The following is a 15,912-nucleotide window of genomic DNA, read 5'->3' on the forward strand; positions in this document are numbered from 1 at the left end:
CACAGTGCAAATAGGCATTGATTTTAATACCTTGACTTGAACAGATTTGTACAATGAAAACTAACCAATATACAGTACTCTCCTGACTTATAGAAAAATGATCACACCTTTCATAGTACATTCTATCCAATTGGAAGTTAAAAAAATTAAATAAAAAATACTGATCATTTCACAAACTCTTTTAACTTAACCATAGTTTAAATAATGACTTCAAGGAACAAGGACATAAAATGAAGGGGGTGAAAGCATCCAAAGAACAAGAGGTTGTCTCCACAAAATAATGTTGAAAGGGGAAAAATGAAGGACTTAAGCAAATGTGATTGTGCATATTAATATTGCAACTGGTATGTGATATGATTCTGAACATCAGTAGCTCTGAAGAAAATAATAAAAAGAAAAAAAAACAGGATGAAAAAAAAATAGAATTTCAAGTAGCCACACAATTCCAAGCATTAGCTGCATTTTCCTCATCAATAACGTTAACATCTCTCATCTTAATTCCCATTGCAAACAGTCATACAATCCAGAATCATATCACTTTTAATGCACATTTATTTTGGTTGCATATTGTTAATAATAAATCTTTACAAATTACTCTGGGATATAAGAATTAGCAAATTTTTAAAGACTTGATAAACAATCAGACCTCAGCTCGTGCAACATAGTGAAAATGCCATATACCACTATTACACAGGTTTTTGTCTTACCCCTAATTTCAAGCCATCAGTAAAACTCTGAAAGGAACTCAGGTCAAAACAGAAATATTTTCATTCTGATACGCAATTCAAACTTCAAAACATGTGGCTCTTTGTCAAATTGCTTTAAGCATTCTAAATGTCCATTGAGTTTTTAAATAGTACTGATAATCTTTAAATAACCCTGTATAGAAAAATAAATTAAATATGAAGTTAACTGTACTACGAATTGACAGTTGAAAGTGGTCATCAATTATATATTTTTTGTTGTTAATGTTTCATCTGTTTTTTTTTTGTTTTTTTAAGTGCCATTTTTTGATTTATGTCATTTTATTTTACAAACTGTTCCACAGATACAAATAATGTAGACTTACAAAATTAAATCAAGGTATGCTTACATGGCAAGCAATTGTTTATGTTGGGCTTTAGAATGTCCTGGCATGTGTCTCACCCAAACACATCAAGATGAACCACATTTAAACAATATTAACATGGTTCTTTACATAAACATTTACTGGTATAATTGAAAATCTACTGGTGTTCAGTTTTTACATGCCTCTCATTACCAATGAATACACAAATTGCAAGCCCCCCCCCCCCCCACCCACCCACCCTCCCAGCCCCACAGCAGTGGCAAGCTATTAATCCAAACTGTACAGCAGATGGAGTCAGCAGGTACATGTATATAACATAAGGAGATCCACACCTCTATTCCTTTTTTCCAGGCCAACATCACAGTCTCTCATTTTGGTATTGTCTGATCACACAAAATTCTCCACCACGTATGTCCACCCAAAACATAACAACGAAGGAGGGTTCAACGAGGGGTACAGTACACTCACCACTGTTTTCAAACCTAATGATTTTGGTTTCTTAAAAAAATAATGATAATCTGAAAGTACCAATTTCAATAGCAGCAACTTACTACACGGTTTCTTAGGGAGGTCTTGTACAGTTCAATGTCGAATATTCCTACAGTATATTCAATAATGGCATCACCACATTGAAAAAATGGTTGCGTTGCAACAGAGCAACTAAATACTAAGGAAATGAGGCAACTAACCGTATGTCGATTTGCTCCCTGGAAACACTTGTCCAGTTAACCATTGGTCATTAAGATTTTCTGGAAGGCACTTTTGTCACTGAGGGGGGAAAGAAAAGATGCTGGGTGGCCTACATTTTACTCAGTGCTGTCTGTTCCTCTAGCACTTGCAGATAGTCTGGGGTTCCTTGAAGCTTTGCTTTGAGTTCAAAATACTCACTTTTCCGTTGTTCCACAACAATCTTACTGTGGTTGCCTCCTATAAGAGACTTCTTCATTTTTTTGTCCTGCGGTTTCTCTGGGTAGCGGATTTCAAACCCGCTCACCCCTATACTGTTGAAGTCCTTTTGTTTCTCCAAATAGTTCTGGATGAACATGTTGGACTCCCTCCCCGGCAGAAACTCGTCCATCTCATCGATGGTGCTCAGCCTCTTCCTGGGGTCCAGCGGGTGCAACGAGTCTTTGTCCTTGTCAGCGCTGTTTCTCAGGATGATCTTCTGCCGCTGGGAGTCGGCGAACTTCATGCCGGACTCGGAGTCCCTCATCCCGCAGGTGTGGCTCTTGCTCATGTGCTCGATGGTCTGGGGGATGAAGGTCTCCCCGCCCAGGTCGTCCTTCTTGCCGGACTTGTGGTCGTGTTTGCGGAGCTGGAGCTGCATGGAGCCGCACTCCTGGCTCCCCATGCCCTCGTGCCGGCCCACAGGCTTCTTGTTCCGCCTCAGCACGAAGACCAGCAGGCAGAACGCCACGAAGACGGTGAGGATCAGCACCACCAGGATGCTGAGGATCATGATGGAGAGTGGCACCGGGCCACCAGGGGGCGCCTTGCCCACGCCGCCGGGGGACATGGACGTGACCACGGCGGGGGGGCTGGTCAGGATGAACGGGGGCCTCACCACCAGTTTGGGGCACAGGATCTCGTTTTTCAGCAGGCGCAGCTCGATGTTTGAGAACTGAACGGGGGAGGCACATTTGACCTCCTTGGCAGCGATACCATCGCTCAGCTTCTCCAGCCACAGCTTCAAAGCCACTAAATCACATGTGCACTCCCAGGGATTGCCTTCCAGGTCGATCTGCGTGAGAGATCTGAGCTGGTCTAGAACGCCACTCACAGGCAGACTCATGAAGTGATTGTTCTTCAGGTTCAGTCTGGCCAGCGAGACGCCGACAAAGATATAGGCTGGGAGGCTCCTCAGCACGTTATTGTTCAGATACAAAAGCTGCAGATTTGGCATTGAGTCAAATGTGCCGGCTAAAACCTCCTTTATGGCATTGTATTCCAAATACAAGTACTGGAGGTTACTAAGCCCAAGGAACATCTCGGGATAAAGGCGCTCCAGTTGATTGCCGTTTAGATAAAGCCTGCGGAGGTTTGTCAGATTTGCAAAAACACCTTTCTGAACCGTCACTATTTGATTGCTGCCTAAATGCAACAAATCTAAACCTTCGAATCCTTGAAAGTCAGCCGGGCTGATATCTCTTATATAATTCCCACTCAGGTGAAGTTTCTTTGCGTTTGGTGGCCTCGGTACTACCTCTGCCAGATGTTCTATGTTTCTTTCCTGACAGCTGACACTGATGCCAAAGTCAGAGGGGTGTGTTTTACAGGTGCAGGGGAGGGGGCAGGGGGAAAGGGGTGGGACTCTCGTCTGATAGGACACAATTTGGCTGAGATTTTTCCCAGGGAACGGTTTTCCGGCGACGATACCTGATATCTTTGAGGGGTTGGTTGCTTTGGGGGCTTTGGTGATGAGTCGCAGTGTCGTCGTGGGAGAGACGTTGGACGTCGTCTGCCCGTTCTCTGGCTGCGAAGGTGGCATCCGGACATCAAAGTCACTGCCCGTTCCCATCGGGCACAGCTCTTGTTTGTTAGTCTCTTTTAGGAGCCTCCCATACAGATCACTGGGGGTTTCACAAATCGCCTCTCCAATAAAGATATTATAGGGCATGTTTTCCAGCCAGGCCTTTAAGGGTAACAAATCACAGGTACAATTCCAGGGGTTGTCATCCAGCTGCAATTCCACTATTCTCCCGATGTGCTCCAACACTCCAATGTAAGGCAGCTTCTGAATCCTGTTGCCTCTTATATCCAAGTGTGTCAGGGAAGCAAAGCGGAAAATGTTATCAGGAAGGCTTTGAATGAGATTGTCATTCAGTATAAGGACTTTTAACTTATGCAATTTGTTGAAGGCTCCTCGTTCAATAAACTTGATTAAATTGTAGTCAGCCTGGAGGTATTCCAAGTTCTCAATTCCTATGAAAGTGTCTGCTCGGAGCACTTTTAATTCATTGTTGTTTAAGTGCAACTGTTTCAGAGCACTGAGTCCATAGAAGGCCCCTCCCTCAATGTTCTGCAGTTTGTTGTTCCCCAACTGGAGAGACACAGCGTGTGTGAAATTGAGAAAAGAATTGGGATATAAAATAATCAATAGATTGTTCTGAAAATTTAGATGGTAGAGACTGGAGGATGGGGGTTTGAGCTGGGTAGGTCTGTACACCGTAATTTTTTCACAGTTCACATAGAGGACGTTCTCGATGGACATGCAAGAGCAAGCGCTGCAGGTCTCGGCGGAGAGGTCAGAATCCGAGTTAGCATACGAACTGGACACGGAAAAAGCCAACAGAACAAGCAGCAGCATTTTGCTTTTTACAAGAATCCCCCGTATATCATTTAACAACCTTTGAAGGGGAAACAAACAAAAACACAATCAACATATAAACTATTTTGGTTAACATTTCTGACATATAGGCTACTATAAGACTAAATGTGCAATAATGGTAAGTTATAAAACATGTTAGGCTTTACACACGGCGGAAACAAACAAGTGGTATGCAAATCGTAGATATAACAATGATGATATTAATAACAATAATAATAATAATAATAATAATAATAATAATAATAATAATAATAATAATAGTAATAATAATAATAATAATAATAATAATGATAATTGCAGGAGCTTATAACTGAAAATGTCACGGTTTACTGACAATATACACACTAAAACCATTGATTAGTACAAGAACAATTTCAAAAACCGGTTATTTTTTATAGAGAAAAGCCAGCATCCTTAGCGTTCTATGTCGCGGGATGGCTGAAAGCAATGCGCAACCGAGCCATAGCATCAGTGTTAAAACAGAATACAAGACATTTCACCACAATGAGAGTGAAATTACGAAGGCACGGTCATTATAAATGGCAAAACACTTACCCAGAGCGGCAGAAAACCAGCCTTCTTTTAAACTGATAAGGAGCATTGGCAGTGCGAGGAGCGGCAGTATTCCTACACAGACGTTCGTATAGCCGTTGGTTCAAATTGCAGCCTTTAAGAGTCCTCCAGGCAGACTTCACTTCTTGAAAACGAACTTATTTGATAGGATCCCAAGGTTGTTGTATCCCCATGAAGCGTTTTAGTTTGAAACACACTAAAGATACGGACTGCATCCACTCCGGCGACAACACAGCAGGGACTAACAGGCAGGCAGCTGGCAACGCTGCAAAACAACTCCGGCATTCTCCAGTTCAAGAAGGAAAAAAGAAGAAAAAAAATTAAATGATACTGTTCGTACAACCAGTTCGTACAATCGATAATTCTTGAAGGCTTGTTTAACTTATATTGGACAATTGGAGAGAAAAAAATGACGCAGAGCCCGATACAATTACCAGAAACAATCCTATGCGTGTTTACTCACCTCCCAATTGCTCATACTGCTTGCCAAGCGCCTCCTGTCGAGCTCTGCAATTCGTACGATTGTCAGCACGCTGTCTGAGCAAGAAAAAAAAAAAAAAAAAAAGAGGAAAAAAAAACTACGTGCTCTGATGTTCAGAAAAGGAAGATCTGGCGACTGACGCGGAAAATGAATTATTCAGCTAAGTCAGATGCGGGCAAGTAAGCAAACAGATACCTCTCGCTATCATTCAATGAAATCAAGAAACTGCGTTCAAATGAACTATTATTAATATTGTCATCGGGGGCTTTGCAGAAGCGAGGGAGTGTGCCTTGTAATTTCTACTCCGGCTGCTTATCTTCAAAGTGCTCTGGGTTATGGCTGCGTTGAGATTCCCACACGACTTGGGATGGAGAGAGAGAGAGAGAGAGAGAGAGAGAGAGAGAGAGGGGGGGGGGGGGTAGATAGAGCGGGAGAGGGAGAGAGCGAGCGAGAGAGGGAGAGCGAGAGAGTAATCCAAAAGAACACTCCAAACCTGGAAACAAGCCTTGAGCAGAGAGATGTGCTTTCTGTTTTGCGCCAGACGCCTCTAGAAATTGCGTACCCAGCTGTGTACAAGTTATCTCCCGAAATGGTTATGCTTAACCTTTTGTGCTACAACATTTGATAAGCATCATACGGTGTGCTTGAGGAGGAGAGGAGGAAACCGCTTACCTGCCAATTGACGAGTGAGACTGGGCTTCTGTTATATGATTGGAGTGTTTAAAACGACATGGAGCGTGAGTTGCATTTTAAGGTGTCCATTCAATGAGGATTTCTATTTAAGCAGACTGCTTTTCGGAAGTGTTGCAAAGTCACGACCCCTTACGTGTTCCATATCTAAACAATGTGTTTTGAATGACGTCAACATTATCATAATACACTGCCTTAATTTGCTGAAAAATAGGCCAACAGGTACTCGCTTCGATGCGTTTCACCAAGGGTTACCTGATGGAGCTACAGCACTATAGTATCGTTTATTTAGGGAAAACTGTAAAGCATGATCGCGGGTAAAACTGTGGTAATTTATAGTCCAGTTCACTTTCTGGGGTAAAATGCTAGTTCTCGTGAAATACGTTTAAGGTGAAATATCCCACTGATTCCTAATGCTATAAACAGAAACTGGTGCGAAGTAAAAATGCAATCTACCTTTAAGAAAAAAATGTAATGCCGGAAACGTTTCCTGTATCTATTTCCAACGGGGTGTCCATTCCCTACATTTTAAACTGTAGAATTAATGAAGGCTTGTAACGTAAAGCAAAGAGTGCGCCCTCCACTGGCAGATTTCAGATTTATTTTAGTAGTGAACAGTGCTAAAGTGGGGGGACAGTGCTATTAATACGATTAACGCCCATATAGGACATCAAATAAAGTGCAGTTGAATCCTGTATTGATTCCGTGAAGTTTGTCTCTGTCAGCACATTGTGTTAAAAACTGTTAACCTAAAGAGAACAGAATGGTGTTCCTGTAAATATACTATATTAATTCACAATTTAATTATCCTATGTTGTACTGCATTTTTGTCACGCAACACTAGTTTCTTTCCTACCCTAAGCCACAAACATACATACATACATACATACACACATACACACACACACACACGCGCACACACACACACACCCAGTGCTCGAAGCCCTTGGATCTTTCTTTGCATAAATCGTTTCCATTTGATCACTCTCAACGCCCTCTATATCTTTTACAGTATTGGTAATCAGAGACTCATATTCATTATCTTCATAACTTATTAATGAGCGCATCTACTACATAATGGGTGCAGTGTCTCACTGCTTATATCAGGGGCAAATATGTTGAAGCGTGTACTCTGTTGTAGCAACAAACAGTGGGGAAATGTAATGTTTAAAGGAGTATGAACTAACAGCAAGCCCTCTAGGGCATCTGGTATTTAGACTTTTTCATATTGTGAGAGTGTATGTTTGCATGCTTGTTTATGTGCATGTGTGTGCATGTGCATGTTTGTGTGTTTGTGAGTGTATGCGCGTGCATGTGTGTGTGTGTGTGTTTGCATGCTTGTTTCTGTGCATGCGTGTGCATGTGGATGTGTGTGTGTGTGTGTGTGTCAGTGTATGCATGTGCATGTGTGTGTGTTTACATGCTTGTTTGTGTGCGTGTGTGTGCATGTGGATGTGTGTGTGTGTGTGTGTGTGTGTGTGTGTGTGTGTATGCATGGATTGCTCAGCTTTTCCCTGTGTTTTTTTAAATTCCCCATAAACACGCAGGCATCAGAGAAGCTTCATGCAGTGTTCAGAGAAGTGACAGTATTTGCTCTCAGAATGCATGGGGTCGTGTTCATCTTCATTCCCGACTGTTTTTCAAGCGGCAGTCTTTGATATGCTAAAGAGTTGTCTATTTTTAACTCCCAGAGAAGAAAGAATAGGTAGTGGGGACAATACGATACCCTTGTGTCTACGTAAGGAGCTACTCTTCTCTCTGTTTGTGTGTGTACTTTTTTTTACTCTTATTGTTTTTCTTCCTAGAGCACACAGAATGATTAAATATGCATTTCATTAATGCATGTTTCATGCTTAGAAACCGTCATGTGGATCCCAGTGTTCAGAACATGAGTTTATTTTGTTTATTTCATTGCAATAATTCATGCTCCGCATGAAACTCTATAGCTTTTTTTACTGTGCAGTGGGAGTCCCCAGAAGGAGAGGGGATGCAGTTTTCCTTAACGCATAGTCTATTACTTGGCACTTGTGGGAACTAGTGCATATGAAATATTTAATATGTATCCAGGGGCATGGATGGCTTTTGTAGTTTGCTCTTGACAAGGAAGGAAAATGGATCTGAATGCGCAGTGAAACGTATTTGTCTTTGATGAAATCCACGGGCAATCTTCTCTTGCACTTGTCATCATTGCAATTGCTGAGAAATTGTCAAAATGTGCAGCATGGATGGTGATGGGGCCTTCCACGGAGATTATAAATGACTGGAATAGATGTCTATCATGAGGATGTGTGCAAGCTGTCTGAGCCACGCTAAGAGCAGAGTATCCTTATGTAGAAGGGAATATTCTGGTCATAAAAAAAAAACTAAATATCATATCCAATCCTGTGGAGAGAGTGAGATTGCGTGTGTGACAGAGACTGAAAGAGAGAGAGATAGAGAGAGAGCCTATTCTTCATAAATGTTCCTTTCGTAGCTTTCATTTATAAAGTATCGGGAAGCCCAGGTAGTCTTTTTCATACACCCACCTCCCCGGCCCCAAAATATTAATTAGGAGTCAGAATACGGTTTTGAATTAAATTATTTATTTTAAATTTGAGAAGTTGTGGTTAACCATCCACACCTTCACTGGAGGCTGGGCTGGAATTTGAACCCATAGCTTTGAGGTCCCGGGCCATTGTGCCAGTTGGTACACCAAACGGCACCCGGCACATTGTGCTGCCGGATTCCATTCAGGCTGGCTTTCCTGTCCACCATATAGAACGATACCTGATAGCTAGCTCATGTTTCTGCAGTTTGTTTACAAGTGAGGTCGGTGCACTTCAGTCCCACACCTGTTGAAGGCTATTTTTATTTCCCTTTAATACATTCTTTTTTTAAATTTATTGAAAATAATAATCCATGTCAGTAGCATTCATTGTTGCAGGAAAAATGTTTTACCATTATTAGCTCTATGACTTCACAAGTTGAACCATTTCCTCAGATAATTAAGATAACTACTGGATGTGTGTTTGCTAATTTAATGACAAATCACAGTTTATCTATCTGTCGCCTGTCAGAAGAGCACCTGTAAATTGAATCAAAGCTGAATGTGAATCCAGTTCTTCATAAATACTTCAATAAATACTTTGCTGATCAGTATCTGACTCTTATGGAACAGTATTAAAACTGAACTCTGTTGCCGAGCAACCAAAGAATATGTTTTTTTTTCCTGGCACAACTACAGTAAGGGCAAGTGGGCATTGTGTACAGATTTTTAGAATGCAGCAGAAAATGACACAGCCCTTCCATATGCTGCAATAGACTGGCAGCATTTATTTAACTCTTTATTTATTTGTGTATCTATTTATTTACAGGAGTTCATGTTCCAGGAAGAACCCCTGTCAAGTCTAATAGAAGCCAATCACCGTGCATCTGACAGCCAGCTATCTGATTGACAGGAATCTGTTTGAACAAGGCAAGAGTGATTGACATATGACAGCAAGGCACATTTCCCACAGCCATTTTGAGTGGCTTGAGGGTGTGTCCAGTGTAAAGTATTCTACTATAGGGACCTAAATCTGGGAGCCAGGTCAATAGGTGGCTTTGCTTCAGTGACACACAAACATGCATGGTATCCTCAGATCCATTTTCCTTTTATGTTCACACATTGTTTACACATTTATTTTCATCTTCAAAAGTGTACATATCATATATTACTCACATATTTAGGGAATCATTTCTTCCATAGTCACTATGTGACCTGTTGTCTGGCAACCGGAGGGTTGCTGGTTCAAACCCCCGCCCAGGCTGTGTCGAAGTGTCCCTGAGAAAGACACCTAACCCCCCCGAAAAAAATGCTCCTGGCAGGCTGGTTTGTGCCTTGCGTGGCAGCCAATCACCGTTAGTGTGTGAGTGTGAGTGTGTGTGTGTGTGTGTGTGTGAATGGGTGAATGAGAAACATCAACTGTACAGCCCTTTGGATAAAGCCGCCATATAAACGCCAGCGATTTACCATTTACTTGTTAATTTACTTCATAGGAACATCTTAAGAGTTTCATAGATGTAAGACACGATTTGAGCTATTTATTTGGTGTCACAGTGGTTGTTTTATTTTACTGTCTTTTCCTCTTTTCTCAATTTAAGCCATTACATATCAATCGGCCTGACGAAAGCCTGTCCCATATCATTCCAGCTTTCAAGTGGGGTGTGGACTTCCTGCTCAACAACTATGTTACTGCTGAGATTACAAAGACTGAGAAAGCCAGAGATATCAAATGCCTCCTCTTCACTCAGGTTTCACGTGGGCCCCGGCATACATACACTGTACAAGAAATAGCTGTAGAAATCTGTTTTTTATGGTCCGCTCCATGATTTTGTCCCACACTTCATGATGTTTCTTTCAGTCAGGTTTTTCAGGTTTTTAATCATCAATTCAATCTGCTTTGTTTACAGTTATGTCTTTAAAAGAAGCAGATACTTTTAACTGCGTGACATTCCATGTCATCCATTTGCAAGAACTCATTCTGACCTAATGTCTAATGAGTATTCAAAGTTACTGCACATTTACTCTGAGACCCAACTGTCTGCAGCTATATTTTGTGAAAGGTTGTAACATTAAATCTCCATTACGAGTCCACAGACTACAATTGTATCATGCAGCAAATGTAATAAAAAGTAAAAGTATTCACATGTGATTTGACTCTGCCCACGGACAGTTATTCCCTCTCTTAATGTACCACCAAGCTGTCTCAAGTTTTTCATTGTGTGTATGTGGCTCCATAAAGATGAAGCCATCTAGTCACAATATTGATCCCGTGTTATTAAGGTTCTGAATGTTTTTGGCTGGACAAGCCTGATGCCTTATCACTGTCGCTCTGTCCATTTTACTGCTCTTTCACTGTCAAACCTGACCGCATGAGAGCATCACGCGTTTGCCAAGTGCTGTTTGCTCGCGATGAGTCTGCTCTCTTCTTCCCCTCCGCAGGAATATTTCTCAGAGAAAAACAAAGCAGAAAGGACAATCACATAGACGAGTGCAGGGAGAAGATAAACACAAAAACAAGCAGAGGAGAGGCTCTAGGAAGAGGTAAATAATAACACTTCTTGTGGCTACAACATGGCTGACCTCTAGAAGCTGGTGTGTTTATCTATGTTTGTGTTTTGTCCTCCACTGACTTGGATCTGAGCCAAGTCTATAGTGTTTGTTTGAGCTAATAACAAACCTGTACACTTTAGATGCTCATAAATGAAACGACCCTATACACATTGCATTACTCTTGGTTTGGTTTTAAACATGATTTTTGCCTTTTTTGAAACATGATACTATTTGCATTTCCTGCGTTTTAAGTGTTCACCTTTGTAATATGTTTTTTTACAGATATAACATTCCCAATTTGGAAACATCTAAAGTTTTCCACTTCAACTCGTGGGGTTCGCGAGAGGTAGGGTGGGGGTTTGGTGACGTTATACCGAATAATGCTGAATAATGCTGGACTGATAAAACAACTAAATACAGTATGTCTTATTTTGTTCAATAAAATGCCCATAAAGAACTGTATAAGAGTTGGGAAAAACTGCAACATGCTTCAAAATAAACATAAAGCACCCAACATCATGGCTGCCATTTTGAATGCCCCCAATGCTATGACAGATGGCCTTGAGCTAGTACAGAACTTTGACATGTGACACGCACAGAGGAATGCTTTTTCTTTCTTTCTAACTTTCTCCCTGACAAAGACTGAGCTCATATGCTACCTGGTTTTGCTACCTGTTTTTTCTTCTTTTTTTTCAGAATGACAGACAGACACGGCCATTCTCCTCTTCAGCTCAGACTCGTATCACAGTCAGAGAAGATGATGGATGGATTGAATCTATTACGGCACATTTTATCTCATGATCGTACCGTACTTTACAATGAAGGGCAAAAATAAAAGCTCTCTTCAACCCCCGGAAAGGTGTCATATCCACCTGATTGACGCAAGGCAGTCATATTGCATCAAAATGCTAACGGCAAAGGTTCAGAAGGGGGGAAATTATTAAGGCAATTAAAGTTAGCGATGATTGTCAGGTTGTCAGGTGGGGATACGTTGAAAAGGTTCCATCTTCTACAGCACAGCATGCCCTTCAGGACAAGGAGAGCCATGTCCGTGTCTGGAGATAAGACCAATTTCAGGTCTTCATTATTTATTCGATCTGCCATTTTGGCATTTTTCTGTGATATGACTGAAGCAGCTGATGAGTGTACCTGTGTCTGAATGCCTGTATTATGGTGCTGTACTGTGGTCTAATCTATGAGTGAATCGATGTGGATGTGTTTGACTAATTAGCTGATTGAGCCGGGTTGACACGGTGTTGCAAATACCTGCATGCTCACCAGCCTGGCCCAGCCCTCGTCGAGAGGGAAGATCTTATTTTCTCTGCAAATATATTTTTAAACTTTAATGGAAATAAATTCATTGCCTAGAGCTAATTCATTGATTTGTTCACAGACAGCCTCTTGTTTCCACTAAAAATTAAACTGTTGACTTTGGCCAATTTGATTTCAGTTTAGACAGTATAGTATTTTTTTCCAGTTAATTTTATCCAGATGCAGTGCTAAAGTTGGTATGTATAATTTTAAACATGAACTAAAATTATCCCTGGAAACTTAAGGGAAACAATCATTTTAATTTATTACTATGGGCACACTTATACATTTTAACAACTTTAAACCCAAAAGAATTAGTGTAATTCTGTTGAATAATGGATGTGCATAATGGCCGAGGAATAATTAAAACTGCAATGCTTGAGAGAGTTTGAGAAGAGTTTTAAAATAAGTTGGAAATATTCTTCTTTAGAATCTTTTTGACTGAGATTTTCTTTGACAAAATGCAATTTGGAAAACACTTTTCTTCACGGAGAAGTTCAAATGATACTCAGGTGGTGCTTTTCTGCTTGATACTCGAGTTGTGCTTTTCTGCCAGGATTCTAGATGAAGGCTATTGAACTGGCAGCCTCAGGGCCAGATGCGACCCGCACTGGAGGTACTTATGGTCCCTTGATCATTAAGAAAGGAGGAAAAAATATTCAGAGGCAGCAAAAATTGAGACCATGTCCAGGTCTGCTTCTGCACAATGCCAAGAAACTACTCACTACTCGCAGAATAATGTCAAGGCATAAAGCAATAAGCAATCGCTGTGCATATTTTAAGAAGACATCTATTTGTTTAGATACATGTGCAATGCTCATATATTTTTTTGAAAATCACGGATGGAAAACATTCGGCTCTTGCACCGTTTATAAAAGGAACTCGCGCTCATGAGGGAAAAGCTGAACAGCCTTTATTGTAGATATACAATGGAATCCAGGGAGACCGCTACAGTGCAAATGCTGTTCATCCATGACCAACGAGCATGACACAACATACACACAGTCCCTGCTCCTGTAGACAGTTGTATGTATAATGCACTGTATAACATAAACTATGTGAATGGCAGTGTAACATAATGTTTAGGGAGGAGGGATTACACGCTAGGGCATAGCTGTGAGGTGAAATGCACAGACCCTGAGAATTGCAACCGTATAGGGAGGTCCGGGCCCTGCTGAAAAAAAAAAACAACTCCAGCTAGGTTTTGAAACAGCTGGAAACCAGCCCCACACTCAACATGGTTTGACCAGCTCAAGCTATGTTTTGAAACAGCTGGTAGCTGGTATTTCAATCTGGTCACAGCTGGATTTCACACCGGGGGAGACGGTGCTTGAGACTACTGATCAGTTTATCCCAATAACAACATGGAATTCATATTTGTTTTCATCTAAGAATGAAAAAAAAGAAGCACCTCTTCTACATGCTCAGTCAAATGATTCATAATAATTTGAAGCATCACTGTTTACTCTGTAGATGAAGAAGCAAGCAAAATATCTGTAAGGATATGTTTGTGAATATGTCTGCACTGGTGAGTTCATATTATCAGTCCTGTAGCTAAAAACAACGACATTAAATGCACAGTGAATAACATACTAGTATGTGTTTAAAATTCTGGGGCTACAGACACATGGGGTACTTGTGATATCACCTAGTGCAGGGCTTCAGGAAGATCCCGTAGCTTTTCAGGCAGACCCAAACAAAGCAGAGCTCACTCGACAGCTAGAGATCCAATTGAGCTGCTACAGTAATCAGCAGAATCAGGTGTGCCACATTAGGGTTGAAATGAAAACCTACAGGATGGTGGACCTCCAGGAACAGTGTTCACCAGCCCTGTCCTGGAGAGTCACCACATATCACGACAGATAGACGGTGCCAAGAGGCGTTTCTAAAGATGTAGTGAGCTGTAGAATCAAACAGGAGGTCAGCATTCCCACATGTGCTCCACAAGGCAACACACAGGAGAACAAACATTTGTCACGTCAGATTGTTTCAGCTTTGCCTTTGGAAGTGGACAGAGGCGCCTAGTGTCTGTCAATAAACTAAACAGTAAATTACATCAGTGGTTTTTTGGGCCTGCGATCTTTAACTACTGTATGAAAATGGGCAATGCCAGCCACTGCAAACACAGGTTTCTTGTGCAGCAAATGGAAGGATAATGTGGATTCTACTTTTTTAAGAAAAATAAGTTGGCCATATTACACCTTCATATTTATTTTACAGCCGTGCTATTTTCCTATTTTTTACATAGTGGTTAGAGAATGAACTAGAAGGTCGGCTGAACTTCAACATCAACATTTTTCCTTTCAGATGTAAGAGCAGTTTTTACCAATCAAGCATTACATGGGACAAATGCAGGCCTCCTCCTTTTTGACTTTTGTTCGATGGTGTTATTAGTGGCTATGAAAGGCAGTGGAGTAGCATCACAAAGGAAATCAGATGAAATACAGAGTGAGTTGTGCTGGCAGAGAGAATATTACAGCTGCTGAAATCAGTTTAAGATTGCACAGCATTGTTGTGATGGGACTGAAAACAGTTTGGAAATTATTTTAACATTATATTAAAAATGAATACATACACGCACACACACACACACACACACACACTACCCATCATTACAGGGCGATCATAGTGAAGGCAATCTTGAAACCATTGAATGAAGTGGGGAAAAAAAACAGGAGAGCAAACTTTCTTTTGTTTTGCAGAGAAAAAGAAAAAGCACCATATTTAATACTGCTACAGGGCATCATACTGTCAGTCTCTGCAGCATTCAAGGAGGATGAACAAACTACAAAAAATAATAAAAAAAATAAACACAAATGAATCTTAAGCCCACAGAACACTTTAACTACTGTCCTCTTTGGACAGGATTCACAGCTCCAATGGCAGGATAATAAGAGGAACACAAACAGAAAAGAGAGACAGCTTGAGAGCACACGCATTTGAAACCCTGGTCGCCGGAGAGCTCAAGCACATCTAGAGTAGAAGCCCAGGGAAGTGAGAGAGGGAGACAGCTAGGCAGCTCCTTTCAGACCTGACCTCTGGGCCTAGCTCTTCTTGGAAGAGACGTCCTTCCATTGCCTGTGGCGTTGAACACACCACAGAACTAGCTAAAAAGGCCCTTACTGTCAGAGATTGGACAACGAATAACTTATTATTACACCACGCTGTACTAAAACTGAAACAATTATCTATTACTGTAGTAAAACAAAAATATTCACAGCCATGTAACTATCCAAAAATGAATAATACATCATTGTAATATTTTATTTTGTATACAGTAATTCAGGTAATTGTTTTCTTTGGCTCAGTATCATGTACAGATTAAGCCTAGTCTTGGACAAAATTTAGTTTGATTCTGTCTAAGACTGGGCTAAACCTGTGTTTGC

The 15,912-nt window shown here is 41.0% G+C and overlaps 1 protein-coding gene across 1 annotated transcript; it reads right to left on the reverse strand.

Moving 5' to 3' along the window:
* Positions 1 to 1,328: 1,328 nt before the first annotated feature.
* On the reverse strand, positions 1,329 to 5,735 carry slitrk4 (SLIT and NTRK-like family, member 4). The gene is made up of 2 exons (XM_061233477.1): positions 4,953 to 5,735; positions 1,329 to 4,416 (listed from the first exon to the last, which is right to left on the reverse strand). The coding sequence occupies exon 2, from the start codon at positions 4,374 to 4,376 to the stop codon at positions 1,869 to 1,871; it is 2,508 nt and encodes an 835-aa protein (XP_061089461.1). The 5' UTR covers positions 4,377 to 4,416; positions 4,953 to 5,735; the 3' UTR covers positions 1,329 to 1,868.
* Positions 5,736 to 15,912: the final 10,177 nt, after the last annotated feature.

The sequence above is a fragment of the Conger conger genome, chromosome 3, assembly GCF_963514075.1.
Source record: "Conger conger chromosome 3, fConCon1.1, whole genome shotgun sequence".
Taxonomy (NCBI): domain Eukaryota; kingdom Metazoa; phylum Chordata; class Actinopteri; order Anguilliformes; family Congridae; genus Conger; species Conger conger.

Coding starts and splice junctions, on each gene's coding strand:
- slitrk4 (XM_061233477.1), bottom strand. CDS start 4,376: ATGCTGCTGCTTGTTCTGTTGGCTTTTTCCGTGTCCAGTTCGTATGCT.